The sequence below is a fragment of the Hylaeus anthracinus genome, unplaced genomic scaffold (genome assembly GCF_026225885.1).
Source record: "Hylaeus anthracinus isolate JK02 unplaced genomic scaffold, UHH_iyHylAnth1.0_haploid 3, whole genome shotgun sequence".
NCBI classification, from domain to species: domain Eukaryota; kingdom Metazoa; phylum Arthropoda; class Insecta; order Hymenoptera; family Colletidae; genus Hylaeus; species Hylaeus anthracinus.
In genome coordinates, this window is record NW_026535284.1 from 9,460,798 (window position 1) to 9,482,907 (window position 22,110).

At 41.7% G+C, this 22,110-nt stretch overlaps 1 protein-coding gene across 1 annotated transcript in view; it reads left to right on the forward strand.

Annotated features, from left to right (window-relative positions):
• The first annotated feature begins 3,186 nt into the window (after positions 1-3,186).
• The window catches only part of LOC128893800 (netrin-3-like), a 78,059-nt gene continuing 59,135 nt past the window's right edge, over positions 3,187-22,110 (forward strand). Inside the window, exon 1 of the mRNA XM_054155035.1 lies at positions 3,187-5,639. Coding sequence (XP_054011010.1) covers positions 4,313-5,639 — 1,327 coding nt within the window. The 5' untranslated portion in view covers positions 3,187-4,312. The remainder of the gene's footprint in view (positions 5,640-22,110) is intronic.

Below are 22,110 nucleotides of genomic sequence, written 5' to 3' on the forward strand. Positions count from 1 at the left end.
AGAATTTAGGGTTTGAATTTTTTCATCTTGGTGGCGCCATCTCTCCACGAACCGCCAAAGTTTGTCGTGAAATAGTTCTCACATTCTGACGCTAGATGGCACCACATTTTTTGTTAATTAAAAGCTAGTCATTAGACAATTATTACTGTACAAATAAACAATTAGACGTTGAATTATGATAATGGCTACGTTAAATTACATTAATACGCAGAGAAAAGAGGAGAATTAATGTTATATAGAAACTATTTCACTACAAACTTGGGTGGTTTACTGAGAGATGGCGCCACATTCTTCGGTATTTTTATTTATTTAAAAAACCAGGTATTAAACAATTATTAGTGTACTAAACAATAATTAGAAGCTGAATTATGATAACTACGATGTAAAAAATATAAGAATGTGCCAAAAAAGGTAGATAATGTGAATATAGTATGTGAATATGTGAATAATGTGTATATGGTGAATCATTTCTTGATTGAAACTATAGAATCTAACACTTGCCGTACTAATCATTTTTCTATTCTAGTCAAAATTCAAAAAAAAATAGACATGTGTTTACAACCCCATCTTTACCAACTCGTAACTTTATATCGGTTAGACTCACGAGATTTTTACAAGAGTCCTTTCTTGAAGAGCATTCAATCATCCTATAAGAACATACTATGACATAATATTTCAGTTATTTCATTCTCGAGATATAAAAACCAGAATGCCGAACAGTTTACTTACCCATGTAACTTTGAGAATTCAACTTTGACGTTGGTCCTAGGCGTACATAACTCCCTGTACTCGCCGGAAGTTTGCTGAGCGACATCCGGAAAGAGGAAAAATGCAAAAGAAAAGGGCTATTGGTTGATTGACGGTCGTTGTAAAGTTTTAATCCGACGCGAAAGGCCTAAGCCGAAAAGCCTAAAGCCGAGAACGTCATCACGACCGCTCGTGCTCGTCTAGCTCTTCCTTCAGATTAAATTAATTCGATTAACGAATGCCGTTTATCGTCCATGCCGCGTGATCCTACGAGATATTTTTTTCAGGGACGATTGTCATATCTCGACGTTTACCCTCGTCTTTACACTTATCGTAAGTATGGTCATTTTTGAACACGTTCACTGCCAGACTAAAACTCTTGGAAATTCCTACTGTGTTCAAATTTTGTTTACAGACTATTGGAAGCTGCGTAATGAAACATTTATTGCGGTATTTAGTTTTGTAACGTCATCAAAGTTCGAGTATCTCAATTAAATTCTTTTCTATGACAGTTAACTTTCAAAAGTAATTTTCCTAGTTTTTCAGTGAAAAACACTGTCACCCATATATGGGTGACGTGGCGATCAACGTGTTAACAGGAATCGTGAAAAAGACTGTATGTGCTCCTTTAGAATGTATGATTAAGTAAAAAAAAAAATATACATGTCGAATTGAGTAACCTCCTCCTTTTCGAAGTCGGTTAAAAATTGAAATTGAATGGATTTTCTTTAGAAATAAATGCCAAGTTTAGAAATTCGCAGAATTAATTTCTCCATCCGATATAATCATACCGGAATTGTAAGCAAAATGCGTTTTACGAGGTTCCGTTTGTAAAGGAGGTTGGGAAGAAAGCGAAGCTTGGGAGACACTGTTTCGGTGGTCGTTTGAAATATCGTTTAAAGGTATCCCACGGAGCCATTGAACGAGAATTCTCCTCCATCGAGAATACGTCAAAGAACTGTTTCTCTAGGAGCTGAATTCCACCGAAAAGGTGTCCGAAACATAATTACGGCATTCACTCCACGAGGGATGCCGGTCGCCAGCAACCTTCCACTTCTTTTCTAGTTTCTATTGCTATTCGGACGACAACCCTCCATTTTCGGTAAACGTGTTCCACTAATTTATTACTGACTGCTGGAATTTTTGTGAAAGGCCCAACATCGCCGCTACAGCTTTAAAATAAAAAACTTAGTATAAAATGCCAAAAAAAAAAAGAGGAAAATTGATCTTTTTGGTGTAACAAAATGAACAAGCACGAAAATGTAAGTAGGTGTTATGTATAACAGTAGGTATAAAATAATAAATTGTACGATTTTTAGTACCATGAATTAACGCTAAGAAAATACTTGAAACATAAACAATTATCGATTCTCCCTCCCGAAAGTTAACACGAAACGCCATTTATCCCAAATAACAGTCATTACCTGGCCCACGCAAAAACGTGAAAGCTGCAACGTATATATTTTTCATCTGATCAATTTGTCATGATCCAAAGGATGACGTGAACGTTACAGTAAAACCGGGAATCAAATTATAGATCGGATAACCCGAAATTAAGGAAAGAATTCGTGGAATTTAGCGGGGAGATCCTGGCAGCGATGGTTGCGATGCTAAAGGTTCCTTTTCCGTCGATTAGATGAGAAGACAGGTCCCGATGCGTGCATGGATTATGGAGCGGGTTCTGCGAGGGTCTATCGGTCGAATTGGCCAGCGGGAAAAAAAGCAGAACGGGAATGCAGCAGATAGGACGTCGAAAAGCAAGAGGGACAAGCCGGAGGGAGAGAGCAGAGGCTTCCGTCACGCGATCCTCGCCGATCCTCGCCGATCCTCGAAGAAAGGATCTCGTTAGTTAGTTAGAATTCAACACCCTTCAATTTTTTACGAACATTTTTTTATTCGCGTCAAGTTCGTGCCACACGAATGTCTCGCGATTCGCGAATCTACCGCGAGCGATCTAAACGGGTTACGCCACTTTGCTTTTTCAAGAATTTTTATCGAAGCGATGACTCCAAATCTGAACTCAAAACTTAGAAATTCAATATGGCGAATCCAATATGGCGGACAAAAATGAAAAAAATGAGCCGATTTGGATGAAACATGGTATTCAGGAGTGTTTAGGAGAGCTGATTTCAAATCTGAACTCAAAACTTGGAAATTCAATATGGCGAATCCAATATGGCGGTCAAAAATGAAAAAAGTGAGCCGATTTGGATGAAACATGGTGTTCAGGAGTGTTTAGGAGAGCTGATTTCAAATCTGAACTCGATATTTGGAAATTCAAAATGGCGAATCCAACATGGCGGACCAAAGTGAAAAATGTGAGCCGATTTGGAGGAGACTTGGTACTCAGGGTTTTTGGGGTCGTTGATTTCAAATCTGAACTCGAAATTTGAAAAACAAATAATCAAAGTGAAATCATCTCATCCTTTCTGTATTCATAGTATCATCTTTGAAGGTATCGTCGCCTCATTTTGCACACCCGACATAAATGTCCATAGATTCTACTCTGAAATCCTTGTTTACCGACAAATCTATAGAAGGTGTACCTGCACCCATTGAAAAATAAACGTACGAAGCTTCCAAGTCCCGGCGATCATCTTCGGATGTATCCTACTCACTGTTCCATCTATCGGAGCGGTCCGCTTCCGGGCGCAGCTGAATCCTCCACCGTGGCGGAACGCGAGTAGTGGGGTCCCGACGCGAGTAGTCTCGGTGTGGGATTGGCCCGAGAGGAATCGCTCTCGGATAAGAGGGTGCGAGCCCACGGTCAAAGCGAACAGAGAGGGAGACTCAGGACGAGCGAGTGAAGACTGTAGGGTGGGGAGAGCGCGAACCAGAGAGGGACTCGGAACAGTTCGGATGCACACTGTGCAAGAACGGTGATTCAGTTAGCGGCGAGCCGCCCACGGGAAAGTCTCGTCGTGTCGGTCTGCTCCTCGCGTACCCGCCGTGTTTCTCGCGCCTCTTCTCGTGGCCTCCGTCTCGATGGAGCTTCCGCGTGCTCGCGCACCGCGCAACAAACTGGAATGAACAATCCACGTATCGGAATGAAATTATGGTGAATTACTAGAGCTCGAAAATTGGAGAAATTCGATGAAATACACAGAAGCTGGTTAAGAAGGACCTTTTCGATCGCACCAAGGCTCGTCTTCGAGGAAACGTTGCAGAGATCTCTGCGGACTCCTCCAAGAGATCTTTCTTAACCCTTGCCTACAATTCCAATCGCTAGAAAGTAAATAATCGTGAATACAATCGAAAAATGTTCCTCGACCCTTCGAGACCGATGAATTCTGGCGTCAGAGGAGCGTAGGGATCGATTCCGATCGAGCTCGAGGCCTCCACCCTCGATTTCCTACGACCAGAGAATACACAGAGACCGAAAGGTGTCGAGTTTTGAATATAAAGAGAACAAAATATCCAAGAAGGGTTGGATAATCCTCACCCTCGGTTTCCTGCACGAAATTTGAATACATAGAGACCAAATATCCGAGAATATCCAAGAATCGACGGACAATTGCCTCGAATCCGTCATCGCAACCGTCGAAACCTACTAAAAATCGGAATCATGAAGATTCTATCCACCTCTGGCATCTTCCTGCTCCTAGGAGGGCTCCTGCTCCTCTGCAGGAGCACGGTGGCCAGCGAGATGTACGCGAACACGTTCTCCAGCCAGCAGCACCCCTCGGACCCTTGCTACGACGAGGACAGACCTCGTCGTTGCATCCCCGACTTCGTGAACGCGGCGTTCGGAGCCGCTGTTGAAGCGTCCTCGACTTGCGGAAGTGGCGGACCGACTAGATACTGCGACGTGACGGAGCAACAAGGAGGAACGACGGGGACAGGTCAGTGCCACACTTGCGACGACAGCACACCGTGGCGACGGTTTCCGGCGAGCTACCTCACGGACCTGAACAACCCGAACAACGTGACCTGCTGGCGAAGCGAGCCGCTGGTCACCTCGCAGAGTTTCTCCGCGCCGCCTGACAACGTGACCTTGACCCTGTCCCTGGGGAAGAAGTACGAGCTGACCTACGTCAGCCTGCAGTTCTGCCCGAAGGCGGCCAAGCCGGACTCCATCGCGATCTACAAGTCGATGGACTACGGGAAGACGTGGCAGCCGTTCCAGTTCTACTCGTCCCAGTGCCGCAGAGTCTACGGCAGGCCGAACAGGGCGCCCATCACCAAGGCCAACGAGCAGGAGGCGAGGTGCACAGACAGTCACAGATACACCGGAGGCGACGGACTGGGGCCCGTCGGGAGAATCGCCTTCAGCACCCTCGAAGGACGACCTTCCGCCTCTGATTTCGACAATTCTCCGGTGCTTCAGGACTGGATAACCGCCACCGACGTCAGGGTCGTGTTCAATAGACTCCACGTGGCCCAGCAAACGTCTCAGGAGCAAGTCTCCCTCGGCAACAATGACGACCGCGATCATGGATTGGACATGAGCCTCGAAAAACTCGCGAAACGCGAGAGGGACCGCGACGAGAGGACCAAGAAGAACCTCCTTCGAGGACAGCTCGATTCCTTGGCCACCGCGTTGCCTTCCGTACACCAGGTGATCGCTCCTCAGGAGATGCAATCGAACGACGCGGTGGACGTCGCCGAGATGAGCTTCGCCGCTGTCACTGTCTCCACCCCCACGACCACCACCTTCGCGAGCAATATCGGCACCAGCACGCTAGCTCATCACTACGCCGTCTCCGATTTTGCCGTCGGCGGCAGGTGCAAGTGCAACGGCCACGCGGCAAGGTGCATCCCGGGCAAGGACGGCGAGCTCGCCTGCGAGTGCAGGCACAACACCGCCGGCAGGGACTGCGAGAAGTGCCGACAGTTCCATTTCGACCGACCCTGGGCACGGGCCACCGCTAGAGATGCCAACGAATGCAAAGGTTAGACTTACGTTCTTTGTGAGCTTCTCTTGTGGATTCTTTTCAGGCGTAACACTACTATAGAGGTTGAAAAAAAAGGGACTGTTTTGATCATTAATTTTGGGAGTGTCGTAAAAGGAATAGGATTTTCTTTCATTCTAATTGGAAAGTGAGAATTATAATTGAGAATTACAATTGACAATTATAATAGATACTGCTACTATTATTATACTTATACCACCGACTATCGAATGCAATTTGCTAGATTTTCTATTAGCATTTATGGGGTAACACTACTCTAGAGGCTAATAGGAGTATAATTGTTCGCAAACGCTAAATAATACTAAATAACACAAAGGAAAACTGACGAAAGAATTTCCCTTCGGTGTTTCTTGGCATTTCATCGGATTTCCTCCGCCAATCGTAGACCTAATAGAGGTCGCGGACCTAACGATTTTCTGTAGAATAATTTATGAAACTATGGTCGTTACGACTCTTTCAGCGATACATAATTGTAAAACGCGTGGGCTGAATCCATAGATGTTTCATTTCGATTGATTTTTCACAAACTTCAACTTCGAAGCGACTACTGACATTCTCGATCGAATTTTCTTACGTACCACACTTTGACACATTTATTTTTCTTACAGATTTCATCGATAGGCTGCGAATGTTTATACAAAGTCGTATTTTTACAGATACAAAAAAATGATCCAAACTTAATTGAAAATATTAGTCTTACCTTCTAAACATATATATATATATATATATATATATATATATATATGTATATGTATATAAAAGAGTGTGCATAAATGTAACAATATTGAAAATATCAACAGTAATATATATGTTATTATAACAACTATAAAAATACACACAGAAACGTGTATATGTATATTAAATATATATTTGTAGTTGGTATAGTAACATATATATTATTCTTGATATTTTCAATATTCTTACATTTATGCACACTCTTATAAATTTCATCCAAACATTCCCAGTCTAATAATCACAGAATTTATTGTACCGACAACGTCCCCTCGTTGGCATCCTAAAAGGGTTAAACCTAGCCAGCAGTAATCCTTAACAAGACTCCCTTTTTAACCTTTAGCATCGTATCAACATCCAAAGATAGCACCACGATCAACACTAAACCTACCTACTTTTATTCGAGTCTATTTCTACCGTGATCGATTAAACGACTAGCGTTTTAACTCCTTTCGAACCAGATTTTCTAATTCCAGTATAGTTCCGTCGAGTCTCGTTCGATATAGGACATATTAAATTCGATAATACACGGAACAATCGTACGTAATTCTTGTGTCGTATCACAAGAACTGTGGACAAAAGTTTGAAAACTTACAAATCGTGGTTAGTTTAGCGTTAATTACGATGAAGCTTATCGTTTTTTTTTTTTTTTTTAATCGCGACAGACCCTCGTCTGCCGCGGTAGCCGCGCGAAAAAGGCGTCCCCTATCGATTCGAAACGATTTTAGAGGGTGGTTTGGCCCCGACGTTTTTGATTTGAGCATACATCCTCGATATACGAGTCTCGAGGCAACGCTTCGCCGCTTCGAATTAAGGGGTGAACCGAAAGGAGTGCCTCTACCCCTGGGGGTCGTTGCGTGGGCAAAATAGAGAACGAGAGTAAGAGACGAGATCGTCAAGAGTAAAACGAAGCACGGAGACTCGAGAATCGGGAATGGAGGATGCAGGATGAAGGAGCGGAGCCATCCAACGACCAAACCAAACAGGAAAACGAACTCTCGATCTTATTATATTAGCTTGATGAATATAACATTTCCTTTATACAACTACAGTTATAAGTATTAGTACTTGCAATGTCTACCGGAGATGATTGTTTAAATCGAATTACAAGTTGGATGTTTCCGAATGAACGTTTCATTGTAAATATACAGACGTGTCGAATTTATTTATGGACATATTTATAACGAAATATTTCATTACCCTTCTTACCATCGAAAAAGTTGATCAAGTTTTCATTTTCTTGAAGAAAATGGTCATTTTTAGATATTAAAAACTCTTGAATATTTACACTATTTATTCTCTAAAACAATTCAAAATATACGTAAAATATACGAAATATACTATACACAGAAACAGGGATATTGACAATTTTTAAATATTATCACACAGTCACGTTAAACGTGTTAAAAAAAAAAAAAGGAAACTTACAAAGAAGGAAGAAGAATGGAAAGAAACTTTTGATTCCCCTGTAATATTATAGAACGCATATAGAAATCGGTGGAATAAGAAAAGGGTGTCACTCGCCACTCGAGGCCTGGAAATTTCACTCTTTCCAATTGCATATGCCGTCTGTGCCCATTCCGTGAGTGTCCCAGGCGGTATACATAGAGTCCCTTTCAATGTTTGTCATCTATATTCCTTTTTGTTCTTGCGATTCAGCCCTTGCGACATTTTAAGCGCTTAAGTAACATATGCTAGGGTTCTGCGTTTTAAGTGACGCAGACCTCGCACGCGATTTATGACGTGCATTGTGGAAATACGGGATTTCCACGTCTCGTGGCTTCCGGGTTGACGTCGCTCGACACCTAAATTTTCTTCAGGTCAAACATTTTCAAGCAATTTTACTGTTCCTCTACAGACGACATTTCGACTAATTGATTATTTTATTGGCATTCATTTTTTTTTTTTTTCTTTTTGTAGAGGCATTAGAATGAGATCAGGTTGAGACTTGTATATAGATTCATTGTCAGATCGAGAACATGGAAAGTTAATATAACATATATACAGAACTCAGTAGTCACCAAATCTCGTTACTGTCATTCTTCTATCGGATTAAAAATGTACTTGACGATTATCAGGTGTAGAAATTAACTATGTGTACTTGCTATTTTGTTATGTCGAAATAGAATTGGTTCGATGTTTTAAAGCCTTTGAAAATGTTTGTTCATTTCTCGGATGTGTGACTGAAAGAAGATTCAAATACGTATGATTTTTCTTTATAAACAAATGGCAATTTCTTTATACGTAATGGTATCGTAATAAAATCGAGAAAACACCCTGCATTCAACGTTTCGGAAACGGGAGTATCGTGGCATCCGCGTCGAAACGATTTCGAGTGCGAGACGGTGCTCGCGTATATTTGACGAGCATCTTCCAGGCGAGTAAAAATTGAATCGGAAGGGGTCTCCCGGCCAAAATTATTACAGTCAAAGAAGAAAACGATGAAGAGGCTTAGCTCGAAATTCGTCGCGCCCTTCTGTGAACAATTAGGCGAACGACGCGGTTGATTTTGCTCCGCATCGCGGGACAGAAACACTCGACGATTTTATTACGGGGATCCTTTTCCAATTAAACGGTTGCTATGGCGATGGCTCGCGAGTGCTCGCGGTGACGCGGGAATACAGATTTGCTCCTCTCGACGCCCGTAATTTCCCTAAGTCGTATTTAATTATCGAAACGGTCGAATATAAACGTACCTTAAGCGGTAAATGTAGTGATCCGCACGGGACGAGACGAGATTTCTACGATCTCGATCTTGATGTCGAAAAATCTCGAATTTTTTATTAAAGTATTAAAGAAATAAAATATTTACAGTCCATACCTACTCTTTGTTTTTTTTTTTTTTAGTAATGTAAAAGAAACTCTGCTGTAACAATACACGCTAAAGGTCTGACAATGAGCAGCGAGTTGCCAAAGAGGCGTTCTAAAATGTAAAGAAAAAGTGTTCGAGCTTTCACATTCCTCGGGGTTGAACTAGAGATTCCCGGGGAAGGTGAAAATCGAGAAGAAAAAAGAAACGGCCAAGAGGAAGTCTAAAGAGTACAAAGGCGAGCGAAAGGAGGAGGAAAGAGGAAAAGAAGAGAAGTACGCGAGCAAAAATCGCGGTGCCTACGCGTATAACTACGTGTCGTATAAACGAACCCTTGAGAGCATAATTCATTGCCATAAACAGCCTGTACGCGTGCCACGTCAAATTAACGGCGAGCAGCAACAAGAACCGACCCTTTCACGTCACCAAGAACCTTCTAAAGTCTATGGGTCCTGTTTTCCTTCCTTTTACCTTTGGAACCTTGAAAATTTACAGAGTGCCGCAGTGAAAATGTACGTTAAATAATTAAGAAGAAATTACCAATCATACATTTAATACCAACTATTTAACGTCTTCAATTCCAAGGCATTACATTACATTAAAAGTAGCAATCTTCTCGGTTCTCATTCCGATCTCCGATTAGAATGAATCAATAACATAGATCCATGATATATTACAATAAATTCACTTCATAACTCGAGTGCATTAGTAACAATAAAAGTATTAAAAATATTCCACAAAGATCCGCCTTTTTTCGTGACGCATGATTTACCTCTATCATCGGACGATTTTTCCGTTCCAAGTTAGCGCAGTAATCGAGGTATTGTCTTACCTAACAATCGTCGATCGTCAAACGAGAACAGGGTCGTAACCTGCGAGGTTTCCTTGGCGCAACGAAGAGGTCAAGAGTCACGGTCCTCCCCACGGTTGACTCGACAAGGTCGACAGTCGACGCGGGAACGATAATTCGCGCTCCTAAATCCGCTTATAAAAAGGAGGCGAAATACACCGTTGGAAAGTCGAAAGAATCGATAAAGACGGTCGTACGGAGCGCAGGTAAACGCTTTTCGTTACGGTCTGAGCCGAGCAAGCGGAGGAAAGGCGACGGTGGAAAAAAGAAAAGCGAGGAGGACGAAGGCGCGGAACGGAGGAACGCGGCGACGGGACGAAGGGGAGGACTCGAATTAAATTACATTTTAATTTCGCGGCCATTTCGCAGCGCGCGCCGCGATACGCCAAATATCCGGCGCAATTTACATTTTAAATTGGACACTTCTTGCAGCGATTCGAGGGTCTCCGCTGGTTTCGCATCATCGTCTGACGAGGTTGTCGTCGGTTTCGTGAAAAAGCGCAACCCCTTCTACCGGCGGAGATTCTCAAAAAAGGTTCGCGCGGTTGCGTTGATTCCTTCTGAAAAAAGTGGCGTGGCTGTTCGAAAAAGAGGGTGAAAGTGAAAGAGGGAAGGCAGGGAGGGAAAGCAGGGAGTTGGTGTTTCGTTCTGGACATCCTGGTAGACGTCGATAAGGGTCCCCAGCAATATATATATAATAAATATACGAATATAATAAATGTATTGTTTCGTGAATAATTTTATTAGTTTTTACCAAAAATTACTTTTCGTCGTAAAATATTATATGAATTTTTCTTATTATTGAACATTGATAATTAATTTTGAGAGTATCGCTAAAGGAACACGATGTCTTTTTCCAGGGTTTATTTAAAACATATCGAAGTATAAATATAAATTGTTGTATTATAATTTTAGTACAAAATGGCGGCGACGAAGCTGCAAATAGAAAATCTAGTAAATTACATTCGATAGTATTCGGTGGTGTAAGTGTAATAATAGTGACAGTGTCAATTGTAATTCTCAATTATAATTCTCGGTTATAATTCTCACTTATAATTCTTATGTTCCAATTGGAATTAAATTCAATTGTCACGCGATTACATTTCAGTGCCATCACAATAAATTCCATGCTCCCTCGGCTATCATTATTTTTAGTACACCACGTTTCCTGTTAGCACGTTCTATATTCTCCCGATGCAAAGGGTTAATCGAGCCCTATTCGTCTATCGTTCGTTTATCTCTACGAAGCCCGTTCTGACTGACGACTATCCTCGCGTGTAAAGAAGTCCCTTTCGAGAAAATCGGAGCGGGATTCGCATGACGGATCGCATTCGGTCGACGGTGCCTCTTTTTTTTTCTTGACACGTTTCGGAACTACACGAATGTTATTCGCTCCCCCGGCCTCCGCAGTCCTCCGTCGAGGCTCGTGCAGCGATTATTCTTCCCCGTGATGCGAAGCCGAAGCGTTTTGCATGAATGGGAGTCGTCGCGACCTCCAAGATGAATGGTTCACCTCTTTCCCCCTCTATCGCCAACTGTTTCTTCTCTACCTCCTACGCTGATTCGCTTTTTCACCTATAGGTCGGTTCGCAGCGATCTCGAGAACGATTTTTCGGCGGCAAAATTAATGTATCGGAGGTATCTGAGTGATTTTCGTTTCTGGTTGGCTACTGTGTATACATCATTTTAGTTCAGTCGAAGGTTAATACGTTAAGTCTGGAGTCTTTACATTTATTTCCGAGTAAACTAATCAACAAAATTATTCATCAAAATTTTGTCATTTTTCTCAGGCTTTAAACCTGACGATAAATATTTTCAATTATAATTATTGGAAATGGGGTATAAATGAATAATAAAATACTAAATTTATAGATTAACTTTAGCTTTATTCTTTAAATTGTTACTGTGATCTGTTCTCAACGAAGAGCTACACAAGACTGACCGATGAACGTTATAAGAAGACCGTAGAAAGAATTTCTAGCTGTAAACAGGGTAGTTTTAGCGCATCTGTTTAGTCTCTAGTAAACTACAGGAAGAGTCCTCTCATGCACTTCAGTGACTGCCACTGCAGTGACAGATATAACGTTGTACATATACTCTCAGTACATTTATTTTTGTAGTAAAATTACGTGTTGAATTTTAGTAAATATCCCAACAATAACTCACAATTTTTTTTATTTACTACGCTATTGAACCCCCTCTGAGATTATTAGCAATATGCACATTCCAGAACATATTAACAATTACATTGTAATTACATCAAACAGTACACATTGCAGTATTACACTTAAACTTAGATACAATTACTATGTAAGTACAGTATACATATAATTCACAATTGCGAATTGAATTAAGTTTCTCCCAGCAATGTCACGTAAACGAACATATCCCTTATCAAAAATGTAACCCGCAATGATTGCCAAATGTAATTTGAAAAGCACGTGCTTTTGCATATTGGTTTATTGAGAATTCACTGCAGTTCGAGAAATTCGCGTACGGTATAGTCTCGCACTTGGAGGCGCTTGGAATAAGCACAGCGTGCGCGTGTCCAGGGCTGCTTGCAACCGTGGCCAAGAGAAAAGGAAATATATCAGTCGCGCGAGAGGCCTTTCCGCCGGGCCGATTTTCACGTTTATGTTCGTGAACGGTGCATACCTACGCATGCATGTGCACCGCGCAAGATTTACTCCCAAGCGAGGCAAGAGAAGTTGCATCGTTGAGAATACGTGCTTGAATCTTATTCTATCCACAATTATTAAAAGTATCGCGAATCCTTTCATTTAGTATATCTAGCGCTATTGTTACGCTCCGCAAATAACGGATAGTGCATAGATAACGCCAGGATACGTAGAACAATTCAGTCCGTAGTAGATTTACCCCGCGAAGTTATGCAAAACGTGCTGAATTTTTCCTCGCGTTAGAAGGAAATTCCAGAGACGCCGCGCAGTTTGTCGTTTAGCAGACAGCAGCGAAATTGCGGCGGCATGAATCTTTCTCTGACATTCGAAATTCAGCAAGTCTCGCGTGCACGTCGTTGCGCAACTGTTGCGCAAGCGATCGCGCGGGGATTGTCGCGGAAAAAGAAATTATGAAGCGAGATCGATCCAAGATTACCGTCTCGGCGTTGTTCCTACGTTGCCAACGAAGAGACGAAACGACTTAGAAAGTGAATTTTGATGGGGTTGTATTACAAACCTGTTCCTGTCACTTTCCTTCTAAATAAACGTTTTTGTTTAAAAATAGTAAATTCTCATACTAAATATAGTCAGCACGTATTTCTACTTGAACCAGAATTATAAATTATACTACTTATAATAAACAGGCAATAATAAAAAATACTATGTTACGATAGAATTTAACACGTCAGAAAATACCACAGCAGGTTATCACAACAAATGTAATTGAATCACTCTTTAAGATATTCAGTTGCAGTCGTTTTAACTCTGCAAGATAGCATGTTACGACTCAATATCGGTTTGAGAATTATTAAACGGCCATCAAACTCCTGCAACACGTCCAGTTCTGCGATCAGGAAATACTCTGTTGAGTAGATTGCGTGCGATGAGTGCATTATGCGCAGGACAACCATCACGCTGGTACCACATCCTTATCCGATGTCTTAATGAAACCTCGACTAAAAACATTTGCAATTCATTCCGTGAAAAATTTGCATATTTATGTCCCTTCGATGAAAAGCAGGCCAATAATGCGATTTCCGATGATGTCACGTCGCACTTTTACGCACTGTGTACTGCTGATGCACTCGTAGAAGACCGTGTGGGCTGTTAAGGGCTTGGCAGGAGGCGTTAGATGTCTGTTAGTTGTAAAAGATTAGATGCGCGTTGGTGAGAGCGATTTTTCTATATACAATCGTAAAATAATTCATTCCTATTAATTATTAAACTTCAGGGTTTAAATATTTTCTAATCTCGTATGTACACTACAATTTCAATTTATAATTGCGGTCGTACGAATTACATTGAACAATTTCAATTTGTTTGCAAATGGGGGAGTTTTTCAATTTTCATTTACATTTTCGTCTATATATGTATGTATTAGGTTGTCCTAAAAGTTTCTTTCGTTTTATTAATAAGTAATACATACACAATATTTTATGTCTAATGTTACATTATTGAATTGTGTACGATTCATTTTGCTCCATTACTGTTACAACATCAGATTGTCTATTTATATAAACACTACCGCACAAAATAATTGAGTGCAAATCACGAAAGAAACTTTTGGGACAACCTAATATTTATTTATGCTCTCTCAAAAGGTTCGCACGGCTCCCCTTCCATTTTTCCCATTTATAGATTTTTTACAATTTCCTTCTTATATCTAACCTTAAAACTACCCTCATCTTACCTTATTCTATCCTTATCTTGCACTTAAATTCTATAACCAAAAACAAAAAGAAACCAAAACAAACCAAAAAAAAATGTTTTTTCGTCTATATATCGAGTAGCTATTCTCAAGAAAGTCTCCTATCTGAATTATAATTATTTACGACAATAAGTCGCGTTAAATATAATCGATTACACCCGAAACTTCGATAATCGTCCCTTTTAGGAAATCGAGAGGTCCGTTGAGCGATGCACCGTTGCGGTGTCGCGAGGGTGTAGGGTGATTCGGGGCGAAGATAAATTTCGCCTCGCATTAGTTGTCCGAATCGAAAGGTTGCTCGGACGTCCATAAATACAAGCGATAGTTGGCGTATCGCGCGGGGTGTTTATCCGAGCGCGAACCAGCCGTACACTGGCACCGGCTCGTTCGTATGTAGCTAGGTACGCGAGACGTATAAATAAATCCAGGAGCTGCCACGCGGTCTGCCGTGAAACACGGTGTCTCGAGAGTGCACCAAGCACTCTCTCCCTCTCCCTACGGTCTACTCGCGCACGCACGAGATACTCGCACACGTGCACACGTGCACGGGAGGTGGCACGCATGCGCGTCTCCACGGTGTCGTTCCACGACTCGATGGACACGTTTTCTTTCCCGCACAGGTGCTTCCCCGATTTGCGGGTATTCTCGTTCCTGGATTCTCCGTCGCTCCTAACGGCGCGCGCTCTGCCGACGCTGTCGCGGATTATTCGATCCAGTACGAGGCTAAATTTTTCAATTTAATTTTCTAAAGATACAGACGTTCGTAACTCTTTATTTTTTATTGGGTATATTAATGACGAGTGCTTCTCAATTGCTTAAATTATATTTACACGTGTGATTTTATGATAAAGTATAGAACATTTTCCTACAAAAGCTCCCTTGTATAATTTTTTAAAACCCAACAAAAAACAAAGAAACAATGCTAAAGAAAGGAAATGTATGTTATTTGTATAAAAAAAAAAAAAACTGTTATCTGTGTCGCTCATGTTTTATTGGTCAAGTTTTCGCGACAAGGGTGACTTTATTTTCCTTTAAAACGAATGTTTTCAGGAACCGTTCGAACGCCACGCATATACCATGCGGGCGCCATTTGTTGTTGCGCGGACAAATTGAAATATTTACGCTGGTACGCGACAGCGAGTTTTCAGGGAACGTTGTTTTTCATTTTTATAAATGTTTCGCGTATAAAACGAAACGGTCCGCGGATACATGGAAACCTGCGAAACCGATGAATCGATAAAATGTAACTGCGGGCAATGTTGCCCCGGCCGAGAGAAACATGTTTCATAAACGTTCAGCATAACCAGTTTTTTCAATAATACGAAAGTATTAAGTCATCCCGTAAATGGCGTTCTTTTTTCCGATAGGTGTATTCGGTGTGCAAACCACTCCATGTTGGTAATTAATCGAGCGCATTTAACCATAAACTTGTACGCATAAATTTGCACTCCTTTTTCTTTCAACTTTTATCACCGAGGGAATATCGTGGAACGATTTTCAGGCAACTTTAAGTAAACTTTCTTGATGTTGAAGTGCTAAAGAAATATCCTTTATAAGTTTTATAAGGTAGACTTGATATGTAGTCCACGTTTATGCGTTTATAGCGAATGAGAATATTGGGATATCCATGAAAATATGCAGAAATGCAAAAATATATATTAAATATCGACATAATGCATACAGTGCACAATTTTAGTGTGCAAGAAATTATAAAATAATATAAAGAAATATTGTTAGTAAAATATCGTTAGACAAAAATATGAAAAGGGAAATATACGAGGAATTTTCAGGTCGTTGATTCGAAACCTGAACTCGAAATTTCGAAAATCGAAATGACGGATCCAATATGGCGGACCAAAATAGGAAAAGTGTCTGGATTTGGATGAAACTTGGTATGCGGGTGATTTTGAGTGCGCTGATTCCAAACCTGATATTAAAATTTAGGAATACAATATGGCGGATCCAAGATGGCGGGCCAAAATAGGAGAAGTGTCTGGATTTGGATGAAACTTGGTATGCGGAGGTTTTTAAGTGCGCTGATTTCAAATCTGATATTAAAATTTATAAATTCAAAATGGCGGATCCAAGATGGCGGACCAAAATGATAAAAGTACCTGGATTTCGATAAAATTTGGTATGCAGAGGTTTTTGATATGACTATGAAACTCTAGAAACTGTTATCTTTATACTTTAACGTTGTTCCCATCTAAATAAGCATTGAGTGAGCAGCCCTTGGCTTGATGAAGCAAAACCCGACGCGACTCGTCCCAAAGAGGGAGATTTGGCAGATTTGGCAGTGCGTTTCCCGTTAAAGTTGGTTGGCGCAGCCAGGACGGTACCGAGTCAACGACAATAACAACAATAACGAGACGGTGTTGCTTCGCCGTTCGTATTCGGGGAGGACGGAGCGTTCGCGCTCGTCCCGAAATAAACGGCGACCGCATACTCGCGCGCACGCATGCGCACTACTCGCCGTCCACCGATTTACTCTTTCTCTTTTCTCCTTGTCTGGCCACTCGCAGCTTCTTGCTCCGCTTCTGTTCTTTATTTTTGCGCACCTTAAACTGTCTCCCGTCCCGCTTATCGACCAAGACAGGCCGAGCTCTCGTTTCCTCCTCGGTCTCCGCGTTACCCTTTGTCGTCCGCGCGATTTGCAAACCGCAAAACGACAAAAGATCCTCCGCGGATACGTTCGGAACCAGTTGGAGGATCAACGAGGTCACCGGCACCTTTGGCCACGATTCCCTTAAATGGCCTCGCCTTGCCAGCGCCTTTTAGAAACCGCTCGATGGAACGATGGAACTTGTCTCGTCACCGCGTCTTGGCTTTTCTGTCGCTTCGCCTCGCTTCGCCTCGCCTCGTTCGCCCTCTCCTTCTCTTCTTTACTCTTCGCTCTTCTCTCTTCTCTCCGTCTTTCTTAACCTCTCTAACGCACGTTCATTTTTTCTCTCCCCTCTGGTGGCCTTTCTCCATCACTCCATCGACGTTTTATCTCTACCATTTAACGACCTTTGTCCCAGCCGAGAGAATTTCATTATCCGTCGTTTAACTACTTACCCAGGCGTGAGAAGTTTCGCAATCCTGTAATAGCGTGTCGTGGCTTAATTCGTCCTCTTCTTACGTTACCGTCCGCGGTTCGAAGCTAACCTCTGCCCGCGTTACGATTTAACGCGTTCACTCCCACGCAGGCTTCCCATAGACGGGGATACCGTCCTCGACTTTTGGTCAAAGTTTATTGCGAAGAGCACGCATAGTCGATTATTGCATGGTGGACTCGTTACCGTTCCAAGTGTCCTCGAATGTGACGTTTGTCTAGGGAGAGAAACCACGTTAAGAGTTCAAGTATCGCATTAAATAACTTTTGCGATTTTTTTGTTATAGAGAAAGAATTTTTGCAATTTGTGTACAAACTTTGGAAATACTTTGGGTACGTTTTAAGGTACATATGGTCATTTTTACATTTCAATTTTCACTGGAATTCTGCAGAATTTCAATTTTCACTAGAATTCTTTAGAATTTCTCATCTATCCGAACTAAGGAAGACTTCTCTTGTATTCAACCTCGAAATTCGTTACAAAACGAAACGATGCAGTAAGAGGTCGGTGAAAATCCGAAGGAAAGCAAATGTTGGCACGTTATTATCGCGGACGTCCGACACATCCAACGACGAGGATAGCACACGTTCGAGGAAACTACACCGTCGCGATCCGTGTGTTCCGGCAGAATTGCGCTGGAACTCTCGGTGCGGTTATTACGGTTATACATACACCAATTTTCTGCTTGGTTTTTTCCCCTCGCAATTATTTGCTCGCACCCGTGACCATAATAACACTGCTCGAGCGCGGAGATCGACACACATGTAATCAGGGAGAATTTTGTGAGAATCTCAGACTATGCACGTCAGTCCTAACTATCCTGTAGGAATTTTAACCCCTTGAGGGGGACGCCACACTTCGGAAGCCTGAAAATCATGGATAAAACTTCAACCGTTCTATTTTTTTTTTTCCTATTGACATGATACCAGTAGAATAAATATTAGGTTGTCCGGAAAGTTCGTGCCAATTTCTAAGAAAACTTCAAAAACACGTTTGAATTTTAATATATATTTATTGAATTACATAGATGCCATTTTGTTCCACAATCTTTCCACCTTTTAAGGGATGTATAGATGTTATTTGTTTTCAATCACTTCGATATATTCAGACCTGTACCACATACCAAAAATCGTCATCGACTTTCCGGACAACCCTATCAGAAATCAATTCTGTATATTGACTTCGAGGTTTTCGATAAAATAACGAACATTCGCGTCGAATCACGCGGATCGTTTTGTCGGAGTATTCAGCGTTGCAATGGTTAATCTTCCCGGCTCGAACGGTACTCGGATTACTATCGCGCAAAAAGCCGAGATTTTATAATTCCTTAAAAAAAAAAAAAAAAAATGTGGCCTTATCCTATCCTTATCATCCGCGTAGCATCGTTTGCAGCCAAGATTACAACGCGCATCCACAGCTAGCGACTATCGAAATCGCTAGCTGCGTTCGAGGTGAATCGATCGGAAGACAACGGACCATCCGATACCGTCCCGACGATTTAGATAAAGCTTCCCAGCTTAGAAAGCTGCACGATCTCGCGCTCGTAGGAGTGTCATCGAATTTGTTTGCCTCACTCGCCTGAATAAATCGCTATTTACGATCTTTGATTCCAGCTTGCATGCCATTCTTGACTGTCGACAACCTCCCACGCGGGCTGGATTTCGTGACGTACCCGATTGGGAAGTGAATTTGATGTGTTTAATAGGAAAACCCTTTGCAGCCGCCAATTATTCTTTCTTTTTTTCCTGAGAAGAAACACCGAATAAAAATATTGCATATAAGCATTTCTAAGATATTTTACTCGTTTCTTTCATGAACGATGTAACCATTGCTATCACACGCAGAGTAACGTTCCACGTTACCACCAGTTCCGCGTAATATCGCACGCTAGTTTCGAATTCTTGGCAAGATAACGTGGCTGCGTTTGGCAACCGAACGAAACGAAATCAATGATCGTTTTATGGTCATCGTCTCTCGCGAAGTAGGCTGCTACGGTGAATGGCATCGGGAACGCTACCGCGAAATGCGTCTGGAATTCTTTATGTCTGGATTCATTGGAAGGAATTCATTGGACCTCGAATACTCGAATTGCTTGAAAAGATACCGTTCTATTAGGCTCAATTGAGTTATCTTAACGTTTCTATCGCTTGTAGAATTTCCTGGATCGAGAACGATCATATTTCTCCAATTTTATATCCCGCTTTGGTACTTGAACCAAGACTAGAATGCACAGGATGTCCCGCGTAACACTTTCCACGATTTTTCAAGTATTCGCGATAATCTGACAAAAAGATATTTTAAACAAATGTTGATCAGTTTTCGATTGGCTATGCAATGCGATTAAAAAAACATTCGAATTTTTTTTGTTTTCAGTATTGTCAAGGTACGTATAAATAGATCGAATTTTTCTGGCTCTCCAAACCATTCCTTCAGAATTGTTATTCGTTGCAAAGCGTCCGTTAGTTCGATTCGCCCTCAAGAAAGTTTAGTTTCCCGACATCGTTCCTAGGTTAGGTCCGTGTTAGATCTGCAGTCGGATCTCTCCCTCTTCTTCCCGACGCCAATAAAATTTCCAGTCGCGGTATTTCTTCGAAAGTCCGTGAAAGTACGTGAGGGCGATCCGCGGCGGCGTTGTATACGTGACGCGGTTTTATTCTCCTTCGTTTAGACAGAGGAAACACTCAGCCACCGTGCTGGATTCGGTTTGGGCTATTAGCGGTCTGAATAGGTCGGGAGTTGCCGTTTGAGTAACCCTCGCTCGACTTCTTTCGCGAGGCGAATCGCGAGAGGCAACTTTTAATCAAGTGGCCGGTACGCGAACCGAAAGGGGCGCAAGAACTTCTAGCCAGATGCGTCTGGAATATAACGCGACAGAGTTCGGAGTCGAGTGCACCAACTATACGATATTAGGCTTATCCATAGGTTGATGTTGTTTTTGAACACTTTGCACTCGAGTTTCTTTTTTTCTGATGTCTACTTACTAAAAGTAAGGTAATCATTCAGGTGGGTTATTTTAAATGCCCTCATCCTGTATAAGGAAGTAACGAAAGTCTAACGAGGCGCAAGGCTGCGTCGTTAGGTATGATTAAACTCGTCCAAATTTGGTCGAACCTCGAAAGTTGGTTCGAAAAGATCCTCACAGGAAGGTAAGAGGTTTTCTTCGGATGACCCGTCCGACCTTCGGTTATTTCTTCTCTTTACACGAGTCACGTCCACGTGGAAGTATCCTCGTGGGTGTTCGATAAATTGGCCGGGTGGGACGTCGTATTGTCTCGCGTAGATTGAGCGCTTAATCACATAGCCACCATTAGAGAAGAGGAATCGACAATGGTAGCTGCCTGTGTAAACCAACCCGTACCTTGGTACACCATTCGGAGATAAACTACAAAACGACCACGAAAATCGGTTAATATCCATACATGTAAAAAAGAGTCGATCGTATTTTTGTTGTTGTTGCAATTCACCCATGGCGTGTTCGTCAACTGTCTTAGGAGAACACAATGTTAAGTTATAGGTCGTCAAGCAGAATTTTAAATATCATGTAATTGTTTACATAGTTTATAAAATACATAACCAACAACTAGACAGCTCCCCTGATTAATCATCCAGCTCGCCGTCCAAACCCTTTTAAGCAACAGACGAAAATAAATAGACTGTTAAAATAAAAATTCATTTATACAGTCCTCGAACCGGTCCACCCGTTCGCGAATACTCTTTCGCTTTTACTTTTATGTTATTTAGTTCCATAGTTAAAAAGATGAACGCGTTAACGGTTAACATTATTAATTGATTATTGAATTGTATCGAACAGCGCGAAAAGCGCTCGTGAGCGTCGTATAGGATCGAGTTATAAGGAGGATTTATTCTCTTAAAGCGTGCCATTGAGAGACTGGGAGAAATAATGGCCCCGGGTATAACCGATGTTCCATCATGTATATTCTTGTTGATCGTTGATCTCCCAAGTGTACGGATGATCGGTGAAATATAATTCTCGTGTGGCCAGCTAACTAACCCGTGTATAAACCATCATTTTAACCTATTAACTGGACAGGTCGTGTTAACTCATCCATTCTTACAAGCGTCTGTCCTGGCGGAGCTTGTGGCTGGATTAAATTGTCGTTTAACAGGGAAGACGGTGGTGTTTCGTGTTCATTAGAGTGGTGTAAATCCATTCGGAAAATTGAGTTTCTGCTTGCGATGGTTATTAAGAAATATGCCGACTTGAGAGATTGCTGCAGAGTAATGGCTTAAAAGGTGCATGACATTTGTATTAATTTATTATACGTTATTACTTGTAGATTCGTAATATCTGAACAGAGTTGTGTTTCAGTTACATTCCATGTAAATTACATTGTACTTCAATTAGATTCGTGATTACAGTAACTAGCAACTGAATTAAGTGAAAAGTTTTAGTTACAGATGTAATCGACATGCAACGCGATCGAATTACATCGTAATTACATAGAAATTCAATTACGACATCTGTGTTTGCTTCTCGTAATTCTCATATTAAGACAAATCGCAAAGTTTAGTCTATAAAATTGACAGTTTCAATTTAATTCTTTGAACTAGCACCTA